Source organism: Mustela erminea, chromosome X, assembly GCF_009829155.1.
Source record: "Mustela erminea isolate mMusErm1 chromosome X, mMusErm1.Pri, whole genome shotgun sequence".
NCBI lineage: Eukaryota > Metazoa > Chordata > Mammalia > Carnivora > Mustelidae > Mustela > Mustela erminea.
The window spans coordinates 103,776,259-103,791,355 of NC_045635.1; the positions used below are offsets into that span (position 1 = coordinate 103,776,259).

General features: G+C 37.0%; 1 protein-coding gene across 7 annotated transcripts in view; it reads right to left on the reverse strand.

The window, feature by feature from the left end:
• The window catches only part of TENM1 (teneurin transmembrane protein 1), a 794,330-nt gene that overhangs the window by 263,631 nt on the left and 515,602 nt on the right, over positions 1-15,097 (reverse strand). For 5 of the 7 annotated variants that reach the window (XM_032329990.1, XM_032329992.1, XM_032329988.1 and 2 more), the window contains one exon: positions 13,338-13,490. The exons of 1 other annotated variant lie outside the window; for it this stretch is intronic. In XM_032329990.1, coding sequence (XP_032185881.1) covers positions 13,338-13,490 — 153 coding nt within the window. The remainder of the gene's footprint in view (positions 1-13,337; positions 13,491-15,097) is intronic. One more of the 7 variants, XM_032329991.1, reaches the window with a different exon arrangement.

Here is a 15,097-nt window from a genome sequence, read left to right on the forward strand (position 1 = left end):
TATTCTACCCTTCCCATCTAAGTAGCCTTGTATACTTTTCTTTACATAAACTATTGAAGAAAAATATGTATTCAACTCTCAGTTCTTCAGGGACAGATTTTCCAGATTGTATATTACACATGCTTTTTATATCGGTTCTATAACTGAGGAGTATGCAGGAAAAAGAAAAGGAAGAATGAACCTGGTACATGGTAGGCACTTGGTAAATATTGTTTGGATGAATTAATAAAATAGTAATCTTGGTAATTTATTTAGTAATGTTGATCATTTACTTTGACATTTTGGTATCAGGTTTAGTGGGAAGAAGAACTGAAACATCACACGAAGACCTTTGGGAATTAACTGTGAATAAAATATGTTTAGACATAAAATACTCCTGCCTTCCTGACACTGATAATAGATCACTGATTGTGTGGAAAAGTCCATTAGCAAATATTACACTTGAGAAATACCTGAGTGTGTAAGTGTAAACAATTACGTCCAGACACTGAAAGACTTCATGTGCCAATACAATACCTCATCTAGTATTACATACATCTTCTCAGACAGAAGTGAAATGGTATTGTTTAAAATCTCACCATTAATTAAAAGACAAATTTTGAATTGCATTTTGACCCTGTATATCTGTTTGTTGAACATATTGTTGTTTAAAAGACTTAATTATCTTTTTAGAAGTATTTCTTGAAGTTCTGCCATAAGGATTTACACTTTGTTAAATTTTTTAAAAAAAATTTCACAGCTCTTCTGGTGTGTTATAATGACCACTAAGTAATATTCACAAACATTAGTTTCCAAATTTCAGGCTCTCTTGATGTGATATACAATCTCATACACTGAAACACAAATTGTTTGTAGAATCTCAGTCTGTGGATTATTACCAATGGTATACGAAGTAGTCAATCTCTCTGAATTTCTTTGGTGAAAACTTGAATGGATATAAAACTCAAATTTATCATCACATTTTTACATATTTAATCAATTACTCAGAGTCATGGTCAATATGGTATAAAATACCTCCTTAAAAGAAAATAATATTGCCACTAGCAAGAAAAAATTTTCAAATGCTAATGAATAAATATGGACCATGCAATGAAAAGACAAAAAAGGAAATTAAAGAAATGATTTCCACTTACAATATCATCAAAAAGAATGTAAAAACTTGGGATAAATTTAACAAAAAAAGCTGCAAGTTGGGACACCTGAGTGGTTCAGTTGGGTGAGTGTCCAACTTTTGGTTTCAACTCAGGTCATGATATCGGGGTCCTGGGATGGAGCCCCGCATTCGGCTCCATGTTCAGTGGGGAGTCTGCCTGAAGATTCTTTTCTTCTCCCACTGCCCCTCCCCACCCCCAGCTTACACTGGCTTGCACACTTTCTCTCCCTCTCTAAAATAAATAAACAAATCTTTTTAAAAAAATGTTGCAAGACTCATGTATTCATCAGGAAGGATGAATACCCAACTTTTGTAGCAACATGGACGGGACTGGAAGAGATTGTGCTGAGTGAAATAAGTCAAGCAGAGAGAGTCAAGTATCATATGGTTTCACTTATTTGTGGAGCATAACAAATATCCTGGAGGAGAAGGGGGGATGGAGAGGAGAAGGGAGTTGAGGGAAATTGGAAGGGGAGGTGAACCATGAGACACTATGGACTCTGAAAAACAATCTGAGGGTTTTGAAGGGACAGGGGGTGGGAGGTTGGGGGAACCAGGTGGTGGGTATTAGAGAGGGCACGGATTGCATGGAGCACTGGGTGTGGTGCAAAAATAATGAATACTGTTATACTGAAATTAAATAAAAAGTAAGTAAATTTAAAAAAATGCAAAAAAAATTGCAAGACTCGTATACTGAGAAAAACAAAACATCACTGAAAGAAATTAAAGAAGGCCTAAATAAATGGAAACATCCATATTCATGGGTTACAAGATTTACTGTTATTAAAATGGTAATACTTCCTAAACCGATCTACAGAGTCAATGCAATGCGTATCAAAATTCTAACTCCCATTTTCCAGAAATACACTAGCTGTGCTAAAATTCACCTGGAAATTCAAGGAACCCAGAACAACTAAAGCACTCTTAAAAAAAAAAAAAAAAAGGAAAACACTTCCTGATTTCAAAATTTATTACAAAACTACAGTAATGGTACTGGTATCACAGTAGACATAGAGATCAATAGAATAGAATTGAGAGTCAAGAAATTAAACATCACATTTATGGTCAGCCGAATTTCAGCAAAGGCACCAAGGCAATTCAATGGGGGAAAGAATAGCCTTTCAACCAGTGGTGATGGACGAGTGGATATCCATAAGCAAGAGTGAAGTTGGACCACTCCCTCAACACCATATATAAAAATTAACTCAAAATGGACCAAATTTCTACATTTAAGAACTAAACCTGTAAAATTCTCAGGCAGAAATTACAGGCATAATTCTTTGTGACCTGGGGTTTGGCAGTAGTTTCTTTCTTTTTTTTTTTTTTTTAAATGTTTTTTATTTGACAGAGGGAAATCACAAGTAGATGGAGAGGCAGGGAGAGAGAGAGAGAGAGGGGGAAGCAGGCTCCCTGCTGAGTAGAGCCCGATGCGGGACTCGATCCCAGGACCCTGAGATCATGACCTGAGCTGAAGGCAGTGGCTTAACCCACTGAGCCACCCAGGCGTCCCTGGCAGTAGTTTCTTAAATATGATATCAAAAGCACATAAAATGAAAGAAAAAATAGATACATTTGACTTCATCAAAATTAAAAACTTTTGTGCCTCAGAAGACACAATCAAGAAAGTGAAGAGACTGCCTAGAGAATGGGAGAAAATGTTTGCAAATCATATATTAGAAAAGAGGTTTGTATCTAGAATACATTAAGAAGACTTACAAACTGACCAGTAAAAATCCAAATAAACAAATTAAAAAATGGGCCAAGGATCCAAATAGACATTTCTCCAAAGAGGAAATACAAATGGCCAATAAGCACAGGAAAAGAGGCTCAACTTCATTAGCCATCAAGAACATGCAAGTTAAAAACACAATGAGATACCACTTTATACCCACTAAGATAGCTAAAATAAAAATGATAGACAATAAATGTGTTGATGAATGTGGAGAAATTGGCACCCTTTTAACTTTGGCCTCTTAAAAAACTGAAAACAGGTGTTCTAACAAAAACTTGTACATGAATGCTTATAGCAGCATTATTTATAATAGCAAAAAAAGTGAAAAACCACAAAAGGTCCATCAGTTGATGACTAGATAAACAAAATATGGTATACTCACACAGTGGAATATTATTCAACCATAAAAAGGAATGAAGTATCAATACATGCCACAACATGGACAAACTTTGAAAACATTAAGTTAACTGAAAAAAGCCAGACACAAAAGAATACACATTATATGATTCCATTTATATAAAACGTACATGTAGGTAAATCTATAAAGACAGGAAATAGATTAGTGGTTGCCAGGGGCTGGGGAGAAGTGGGGATATCGGGTAACTACCAATGCCCATGAGGTTTCTTTTCAGTGTGATGAAAATATTCTAGAATTAAATAGCCATGATGGTTACACAACTCTGAATATGCTAAGAATTGCTGAATTGTATATTTTATTATTTTTTAAATATTTTATTTAGTTATTTGACAAAGAGATCACAAGTAGGCAGAGAGGCAGGCAGAGCGAGGGGCGGAAGCAGGCTCCCTGCTGAGCAGAGAGCCTGATGCGGGGCTCGATGCCAGGACCATGACTTGAGCCGAAGGCAGAGGCTTAACCCCCTGAGCCACCCAGGCGCCCCTCAGTTGTATACATTAAATTGGGAATTATATAGTATGTAAAATATAGCTCATTAAAGTTGTTCCAAAAGATATGGTTCTAAGTTCTAAATTGGTATGTAGAGCCTGCAGACACATATACACACAAACTATCATGATCTGTCCAAGAGTTCTGATGTGTTCCCAAGTGGTTTTAGATGGTTATCTGATACCTGATATCTGATGAATTGTCTCCTGCCCAGTATTTTGGAATATGTCATTGATAGCACACAGCAAGGATGCCCATTTTCTGTATTTTTAAACAATGTCAGACTAACACTGGGCTAGTTACAGCTCAATTTATCCAGCACCCCCTTTTGTATCTTAGAATGTAAATCCCCAAAGGACAGGGCAGTCATGGCTGTCTAAAATCTTGACATCTACCTTCCGGGCATTTCATAAAGGCGATTATATTAAGACCCACCTATCCCATAGTTGAGAGTAATAAGGGGATTGTACAACTTCTTGTGCCAGGCCCTGGGAAAAAGAAGCAGCCTGCAGAGGCAACAGTTTTCAGGGGTTGTCGTATTTGCTATCGCTTTTAACTTCCATCTTTAAGGAACTCGGAAAATATTCAATAATATCAAATTAAAACATCTCCCAATTAAAACTCATAACACATAGTAACAACAATACTGGGGCGCCTGGGTGGCTGAGTCAGTGAAGTGTCTGCCTTCAGCTCAGGTCATGATCTCAGGGTCCTAGAATCAAGCCCGTGTTGGGTTCCCTGCTCAGCAGGGAGTCTGCTTCTCCCTCTCCCTCTGCTGCTCCCCCGACTCATGCTCTCTCTTTCACACTCTCTGTCTCAAATAAATAAATAAGATCTTAAAATAACGATGACAACAACAGTAATATGAAATTTGGAAAGATAGTAGCATCTATGGAACAAGACACAAACATCTACGGGTCCTCTTTTGGAACTCCTACCTCTCATTTTCACAACATCAATATGCCTCTCTCATACTCAGTGTGCCATAAAATTCCGTGTCCCAGTTTCTCTCTGAGGCTCCTTCCTTCTCTTCTGTCCAGACTTTGGACCCTTCACTCTCTCTTTACTTACTGGCATTCTCAATGTCTCCCTCTTTACTGGTTTCTTATTCTTTGTCTTCAAACAAGCACAAGTCTTTCTTAAAACAAAACAAAACAAAAAAACAACAACTAAAATGACCCAACTGCGCCTTCATCTAGCTATCATACTATTTATCTCCTTTCTTTGCCAAGCTGTCTCCATCTGCTGCCTCTACTGCTTCATTATCCATTTACCACAGGCTATTACCATCTGCATTTCCCCCCACTACTCTATTAGTCCATTCTCCTAAATATGTGCTCTTTAAGGTCAACTTGGATTGATTTTTCTGGTTTCTCAAGGCCCAGCTCAAACTACTTCTATAATAAACAATCATCTTTTCATCTTTTGCCTTTTAAGCCTCTTAATCACCTAACCATCTTATTTCTATTTCTGTACACCAGTTGGTTGCATGTTATTTTGCATTGTGTGTGCATGTATTCGTGCTTCCTCCAGCTTTCCTGCTGAATAGGATTTTCTCAAGGGCAAAAGCTATGTCTTCTGCTTCATTCGTGCGCATTCCATAGTACTTGGTACAGTTAAAATAGCATCTTGACTCACATAGCACTAAAAATCATGAACTTGTATGCTTGTAAACAGTAACATTTCATTTTTCTTCCCTTGATATTGGAGGTTGGGGAGGTCAAGAATCATTTCTCCTACAATCTAACTTTTTGCTTTTATTCTTCCCACTCTCTGAGCCACTGGCAATGGGACTATGGTATCTGTGTGCAGTTCTCATACCTTCGGTAGGATATATAATGGACATAGGAAAAGGCAAGTAAAACGACCAAGGAAAATACAGTTACAAGGAGAGTTCAGAAGTAAAACCAAGGGCTCATGGTATTAGAAAGGTGGAGGCCAAGAAAGGATATGTGATTATTATCTACGGGATTGCCGAAGTTACGCAAAGGGAAATGCAGACTTGTGCATTCAACCCTGGAACTCTTAAGATTTTGTTTTCAAAAGCAAATTTTACATATGAGAATTACCTTTGACTTCATGCAAAAGCTAGTAGAAGTTTGAAATTCCTCCAAAAATAATATAGCCATAAGATATAAACAGATACTCAACAGAATTAGGAACACACATGGCTGGTAAATTTCTACAATGCACTGTTTCTCTCAAAAAACTGTGATGGTATAAAGATGTTCTGGGCAGATCCCCTAGCTTTTGAAGGACTATTCCAGGAGGATCCCTATGCCATTCCACAGCATACCAGCAGCGCCCCTGTCAGATGTATGCTGTTAGGCTAGAGGGACCACGAAGGAGATACATTCCACAGGAAAGGTGTCTATTAGTTAAACAAACAAACAAACAAACAAAGTAAAGTAAGGATTAAAAGGAAACATTAAACATATATGACCAAGAACATTTAACATGAATTTTTTATACCGTAAATAAGTTTGCCTTTTAGCCTAGTGAACCCTTTCCATAAATCTGTTTTAGAAGTCAGGTTTCCAGTATGCTTTAGAAAAGCTTTTGTTAAAACTGAAGTATATTGATAAAGTGATTTAATATAGTTGAAAACAAGCTGCAGCACTCTAGCTGGACCCCCTGAAACCTTGTATTAGAGAAACATCTATATAGCATTATAGGAAACATTTGCTGTAATTTGCCATCAATCTTTAAAAATAATAATGTTACGCTCCCAACATTGTTGTCTTTGTTAGTGCATTACTACTATTTTATTCATGTGGTTTGTTGTACTTATATGAATTATTCCCAATTCTACCACAATGTCCTGGGCTCTAATATCCTTTAAGTAAAAGATATCGAAACTATGGGTTGACTCAAAGGGCAGCTGAGTGCATTTTAATATCCACATGTCCTATGAACCAATATTGAAGAACCACAGAATTATACTGCAGGACTGTGTTCCATCCGAACGCACAGTGATTACCTGGGTGGGGTTGGTGCAGTTCTTTACTTTTGTACCACAAAATGAATCTTTACCTACTGGCTGGGTCTGTGAAATAAATGTCAGTGAAACTACAAGTAAATCTGAAATTCAACTTTTTATTTAAGGTCCACAACTGTCATTGAATAAATTGCCTCCAATATAAATATGCCACAGGTAAAACTCAACAAAACACCACCACAACAAAACAACAAAACAAAACAAAACAAAAACAAAAACAATCAACACACACACACACACACACACACACACAACCCTCTCTCCAGCTAGGTCTACAATGAAAGGAGGTCTTGAAAGGTACATTTGGGTTGTTAACTTTGAATCCCAAAGGGGTATGTGTTCTGTTTTCAGGAGGAGGGGAGTCTTGCTGAATCCAGGTCTAAGAACTCTTACAGAAAATATACACATTTCGCCACATGCATGCAGATTTTTAATCAAGACAGCTGTTACTTAAGCAACTGGCCTTGAGAAAAGAAATTTTAAAAGAAGAGGCTCGAAGAAGGGTCTTGAGCTAACATTAAAAGACTAGATCCTCTTTTCAGCTGTGCCTGTAGTTGTATCTATTATGCAAGCCAAGTCTCTTAACCTTCTTGTGTTTTCCTTTCTCAAGTGTAAAACAAGGGTAACAATAGCTGCTACAGCATAAAACTGTTATGCGGATGAAAGACATTAAAGTATTTTGAAATTGTAAATGTTCTCTAAGTGCAGACTGTTATTGTTACACACATGTCAGAAATCCAAACTTATAAGGCAGAAAACTGGGAATTAATTATTTGAATTACAACAGAATTCTCGGCAAGTAAATTTAAATGGCAAAGTGGTTGGCACATTTTACAGACACACATTTCAAACATTTTTCCAGGAGTTATACATGCCTTTTGCAAAAATAGGTCCACTTTTATTTGGAAGGGCTAATTGTTCTTCCCTAACTGCAGAATTCGAATTCACTGACTCCTAATGTACACAGCTGGAGGGGACCTTAGAGATAAGCCAGTCCCACAGAGCATCACCCCTTGTTTGTCAAAGCATTAGCAGCTGGGAGGAGAATGGAGAGCAAAGAAAGGAAAGGGGAACGCAGGGGGAATTGTGGCAGGAATCTGAGCCCCCCTCCCATTTTATCTGGAGAGATGTGGCTTTTATCTGTTTTTTTTTTTTAAATTTATGCTTTGCAGGTAAGGTATAATTTGCAAAATGTGTTTCCCTGCCTACTATCCCTCCTCCACTCCCTAAAAGTTTTAAAGCTGAAGGAGAGCAGAATTGGCACCCCACAATATGATTCTTTGATGTAAGGATCATCTTGAAGAAATGGCAGACAGAAAAACCATGTAGAAGGTCCTTTGGTAAGGGGACATTTACATTTATAAGGGAAATTGACATGTGTAAGGGGGATCCCTCTCTGTACCAGGAAGAAGATGTGCCTAAATCTCTAGAAACTCATCAGTGGAAAAGAGGACTTCACTCTGTCTAGCAGCCATACTCCAGCTCCCTGTGCTTTGTCTGACAGCCTCATGTAACTGGCTTCCCTCCCCGCCCCTGACAGCTTTTGTCTTTAGCTAGAGATAGTATGTAAGGTGGCGGCCTGGGCCATTCCAGGAGTTACTCTGTTTTCCTGGGTCTTTCCTGCATATGCAGGGCACAAACATGTTATTAAACTGTTTTTCTCCTTCCTGTTAATCTGTTTTATTATTATTATTATTATTATTATTATTACAGCAGGGGTGGGTGGGTGCCTCAGCCTAGAAACTAGAAGGTTAGAGGGAAAATTATTTTTCAACCCGGACAAAGCCAACGCCCTCCTTTTTCAGATAAGAAACCTGAGCCCAGAGAGGTGAAGAGCTCTAGTCATTGCTTGGTCTAGGCTAACGCATCTTCAAGACAGGCTGTACGCTGTGTCATGTCAATCAGCTCTATGTTGTTTCTATGGTCATATATTCAGCAGATATTGAACTAGAAAGTACCTTTTCTTCCCCCTTCAACTTTGTGGAGATAGATCTTGTAGAATGAATTTAAGAGAAATGCCACTTTCCCCCAAGGACAGACTTTTGCAAAAATTATAAAGGAGATAAAGGTGGACTTGAGTATCCTTTAGCTCTGTCTCCCCATCTGCTTTTTGTTCCCATGCTCTATTTTGGCATCTAACCTACAAGAATTTAGTACTGTCCACTACCCGATAAACTTCCTTATTCAGATGACGGATGACGATGTTGGACTTCACCTGAGCCCTATGCTCCTGGAAAACTGCTGGGTAAGAAATCTTCCCAACCTTTTGTCTTCCAAAACCTTCTCACTCTTTTATGTTTTAGGACAACAACCAAAAACCAAAAACAACCTTATTAAAAGCTCTTTCCCCTATGACTTATTAGATATGGCTCTCTGTCTACCCTTTGTCATGGATCCCATAAGAACTGCAGAAGACTCCTATGTTGACCTGTAACAACGCCAAAGAAGGACCTTTCCCCTTTTGCTGGAGCCTGCTGAAAGACCAGATACAGACCCTCCAATTGCCTATTCTTTGCCTCATAAATAATTAGCTGAGATCAGAACTATTTGTTCTCCTTCAACTAGCTAGATGCGGACAGAAACATTTCCTGGTCAGTTGACTGACTAAGACTTCTGAGCACAAGACAACCCCAGCTGTAAATCATCCCACATGTTCCTTATCCAGTAGTCCTAGAAAAGTCTAAGGCAAAATCCACTTTGCTCAGACACTCTGATCTTCCAGATCTGGAATGCTTTCCCTATTGCAATAGCCTGAATAAAATTAATTTCCCTACCTATTCAGTTTTTGCCTTTGACACTTCCTTAGAAAACCTCTTTAGCCATTTATATGTTTAGTCTGTGTTACATTATTTCAATAACAGATGAGAAAACAGAAGAGGTACAATCAAATGTCCTCTGTTCTGGTTCAGATTTCTCTCTGGTTCTTGACCCTTTTGGACCTCAGTTTCTTCATCTTTAAACAAAGACTTTGGATTTGATAATGTTTCAGATTTTAGCATTCCATATTAGTTGCTAAATTACACTGTAATTATATTTAGTTCAATTTATGGATGTTATGTGACTTAGGTCTGGGAGTAAGCCTTTTACTTTTTTCTGTCCCTTGCTCTGTTTAAAGTAGTTGTTACATACTGTGCATTAAAGAGAAAGAGTTATGACTAGTTTATAAACTTCTAAGGTAGTAGGGGCTGTTTTAGTATAATGTTTTCAATTCTATAAATGTTTATTGAACAACTGACAGCTGGCTTTTCTGGCAGATTCCAATATGTGATTGTGACTTATGTCTTCTTTTTGAAATTAAATTCAAATTATTCAAGTACATTTCAAAAATAAAACATTAGCATGCTAAATGTCTATAATCAAATATTCTGTTTTCTTTCATTTGGAAAACTACATGGTGAGAAAATTCTTTAGTCTCCTAAGGAGAAGCAGATATATATAACTACTGTTAATGGGGAAACAATTCCAATAGAATTTGGTTTTCTTTTTACAGTGTCATTCTATTTATCCATCTTTGACAATGAGGGTAATGATGATTATGAAATAGTAGATGTTAACTTGCTAAGCAAAGAGAGATCAAACTTTAAAAAGAGAAAACATAAATCTCAAGAAGGCCATCATTTGTGGAAAACCTGATAGCAGTTTGAAGCAGGATCTACAGTACCTAATGGGATGTCAATAAACTCAAGGCAATTTTCCAATCACTTGTTCCAATAATTACTGCTAACTTTAACTGGGTGCCTGGCACTGTGCACTAAAACCATTATCTCACTTGTTCCTCCCAACCAACTTATGAGACAAGTACTATTATTATCGTCCTTGTGTTGCAGAAGAGGATATTAGTTCAGCAAGGTTGTATCAACTCATTGCCTGAGGCTTGAGAGCCAGGAAATGACACAGTGTTCAAAGCCAGATGAGTCTGACTCCACAGTCTAGGATCTTAACCACAGCCCTACAATGTCCAGTCCTCTAGGAGAGTGAGGAAATCAATGTAAAAAACATTGACATCCTGAAATTTTACAATGTAAAAAAAGGATTATTTGTTTTTTGGTTTTGTATTTTAATGCATACAAGATCATTAAGACAAGCTTCTACAACTGTATTTATGGGGTATGCGATGTCTAGAAAATCATAACAGGATACAGCTGACCAGTTGAAAATATCCTTTTAGGTATATTTCATCTTCTGCAAGGTTTGGTTTAGTGTACACATGGCATTATAAAACAGGAGCTATGTTTTTACTCGGTGAGTGATATGCAGTAAAGACCTAATACAGCAGAACCATGATGTGCAGTTACAGTTAAGGTTTTTTTCAGACTGCCACAAAAAATCAGTTTAAGATAACAAGTTGGTATATATGGCATCAATCCTTAATAATTTTTCCTCATAAAGTATTAAATTGGAATTTTTCAGCCTGTTTGTTGTTATAATTGAGCAGAAACTTAAAAACGTTTTTTCATTTATGAAACTTGTTACAACATATTAAAATATAGCTGTATAGAATTTCTCTAAAAGCCATCATGAATAGACTCTGGGGCTTTGCTTTCATTAGGTAAAGTGTCTTTTGTGGTTTTCATATACGTTTCGTGTGTGAATTTCTGTACAGGGTAGAGAAAATCTCTAGCTTTGTGACCTTGGGCAAGTTACTTAACCTCTCTGAGCCTCTGTTTCTTTATTTGGAAAATGAGGTCCGTAATGTTACCTTCATGATATAATACATGTGAAGGGTCCGGAATAATTCTTGGCACATGGTTAATTATGCAAAAAATTCCAGTCATCAGAAAACTCCAGCTAACCCCTGGACAACACTGGGGTTAGGTATAGCCATCTCCTCCCTCTTAACCCCATGCAGTCAAATAATCCTCGTAAAACTTGTGACTCCCCCAAAACTTAACTTGAAGCCTTACCAGTAATACAAACAGTTGATTAACATGGATTTCATATGTTACATGTAATATATACTGTTTTCCTACAATAAAGTAAACTAGAGGAAATAAATGTTATTAAGAAAATCATAAAGAGGCCTGTGTTGTATTTATTGAAAAAAATCTGTAGAGGACCTGGGCAATTCAAACCCATGTTATTCAAGGGTCAACGGTACTTTGTGGAAAGGAATTACAGATGTCTGAATTAGAGTAAACAAATGAATATGCTCTGGTAATGACTATGTAGTGACCTTCTGTCTTGCGTGTTTTTTGTCCTCAAACAGATAACTCATGAATTTCAAGTGTGAACAGCAAGAAACCCCTAGGCACCAAATGGTGGCTCTTGCACTTGCACATATAAAGGAATCAAAGAGTGGGAAAGAAGATAAGAGAGAAAAAGCCAGAGTCCAAGTATACTCAGACCCTTTCCTCTGTCATCTCTGACCCTCAGCCCGTCTCAGCAGCAACAATGGAATTGCTGGGAAAGGTCAGCCCAGGCTAGAGACAGTATTTCTAAACGAGGACATAAAGCAAGCTGCATTGTGAATCAAAAACTAGGACAAATCATAATGTTTTCCTGAAACCTAAGCATGAGTTTTACTGAAGCATAGAATTACATTTTCAAAAGCAAGCAAAAACCAAACAGCACACCCTACCAATAACCCCAAAAGAAATTAGAAACACAAGTAAAGATTAGTAACTCGAGCAGTTACAAAACAAAATATCTTGTTTGCAACTCATCAGCCAAAGTAAGACTGTCTTATTACCCCATAAGATTTTAAGTTTCTTGAGGGTAGGGTTTGGGTCATTCATTCATTCATCTGTTTGAATGTGATCTCCTAAAAATATTTAGGATTGTGCTCTATGTTCTGTTTTCAATATATGCTTTTGGAATTGACATCCTGAAATTTTACATTGAGTCCCGGTGTGCTGAATCCTATTTCAAGAGAAATTAGAATAGAAATTTCCAGCTATTTTCAATACTTGTATATTGAGACTCAGATCATTCAATGTGAAGATGTTGGGAGTGCTGGTATGTGACATTTATTGTAAATAAGTCAGGTAGCTCAAGCTTACATTGGTTAAATTGAACAATTCAGTACTCAGAGTACTTTTTTATTTTTTCCAACTGCAAAGAATTCATGTTTCCCACTAGAAAAAAATTCATGTTCCCCCACTTTGACATAAACATTCACCCTTATATTAAGCATAAAAGGCTTTTTCTTATTATAAACAGAAGAAATTTCCATATACCCTTTGTAAAATGTTATATATAAATGTTAGGCTTGGACACAGCGAACTTAATCAAAATCCCATGTTGCTTCAGGGTAGTTATATGTGAAATGCAATTTCCATTGTATTGAAACCTCCATCCTGTAAATATTTATCTATTTTCAAAATTGCCTACATATTTGAAAAGTTTAATTGGTTTATACTCAAGGCACTAGAGAAAGGAAAATTTGCTTTCATAAGACATTTACATGTATTTATTCTGTCCACGTAGAGTACTTCTTTCGAGTGATCATGAAATTTAATGTGAAGTGAAACCATCCCAGCTTTGGTTCTAATAACCGAATTAGAAGAAAAGTAATCAATAATCAATAAATCAGTCATTTTGATCACTGTACCTTTTTTCTCTGATTTATCGGAAACTTTTCCTCCAATTGGAGAGTAAGTAGTATCCACGGATTCGGTCCCTCTGTTCCCTTTGCTAACTCCATTTTCATAGAGCTGTCCTTCAACTGGTTGCAACTGCCAAGTCAGGCCGAACAAATGTACTGCTGCAAGAAAACAAGCCATACATGAACTTATTCCAGACTTGCTGAGGAAGTCTCCAAACCAGCTGTCTCTTTCCACCTAAAAATGCCATGACCAGTTTTCTTTTAGTTGGGCCAAGCAGCTTTGAGTTTATACCTGTATCATACATGAGCTGCCCTTACAAATAGCTATTGTTAAAATGTTGAGGCTCTAGCTATCCCAGTGATAGACATTGGGACATTAGTGAAGCAACCACAATGGGATTAGATGCTGGTCTTCAACACTGTTATCCCTTCTCATTTCCCTTGGTCATGGAACTCTACTTTGTATATGGAAACTGCAGAGTGATGGTGGACAGGCAATTATGAGAACATGGTAGGCCTTCACTAAGCCAGTTTCCCGAGTGCCTGGTATGCATAAGGTCCCATGATAGCTCCTGCAGATGTTAAAATATAGATGCCTATTAGGGTAGGAGCTGGAAGAACACAAGTGTAAAATTACTATAATGCAGCATAACTGACACAGTACAGGCTCAATTGTTACCAGATTAAAAAATACCTGTGTTGATCAGAGTGTAGTGGGCACTCTCATATACTCTCATGAGAGTATTAAAAAAAACACCCACCCTTGTGGAAGGTAACATAGTATCATTTATCCAAAAAACCTTAAAATTTGGCTTACCCTTTTAGCCTACAATTCCATTTCTATGAGTTAATTATGAATGTGTACAAACTAAAAAGCTATCTATTGTAACACTTAAAAACTAGTAGAAAGTTATGATGAGTCTAAATATTCATCAGAAGGAAATTAATGAAATAACTGGTATTACAAATAGTACAAGGTTACACTGCTATTAAATCATGTTACAGAAGATTATGAACTGGCATGGGAATAATTATGATGCATCAAATGAAAAACATCAGGCTACTAAACAGTATGAATAGAATGATCTATAATATGTGTGTGTGTGTGTGTAGATGTGTTGATGTCTGGGGAGAGAGAGGGCTAGGAGGATATATAGCAACATGTTCACAACATGGAGGTTATGGAGGATTTTCATTTCCTTCTTTAGGATTTATGTATTGTTGATACTTTTTACAATGAAAATGGGCAGTGTTTGCCATCTGGGGGAAGAGAATTTTTGTTTTAAAAGAAATTGTTTATTCTCTAGTTTCAAATAAAAATGCCTTACAAAATATTTTTAAGAAGAAAAGAAGTGGTTTATTTTTCAATTGCTGTGGCTAAAACTTTCCATTCTATATGTTAAATAACAGTGGTGAGAGTGGACATCCCTGTCTTGTTCCTGACTGTAGGGGAAAAGCTGTTTCTCCTCACTGAGGATGATGTTAGGTGTGGGTCTCCACATATGGCCTTTATTATGTTGAGGTATGTTCCCTCTAAATCTACTTTGCTGAGTGTTTTTTTTTTTGTTTTTGTTTTTGTTTTATTTTTGGTTTTTTTTTTTTTTGCTGAGTGTTTTTATTATGAATGGATGTTGTACTTAGTCTGATGATTTTCCTGTATCTATTACATTGGGCATATGGTTCTTATCCTTTTATTGATGTGGTGTATCACATTGATTGATTTGTGAATACTGAACCACCCTTGCAACCCAGGAATAAAATACCAC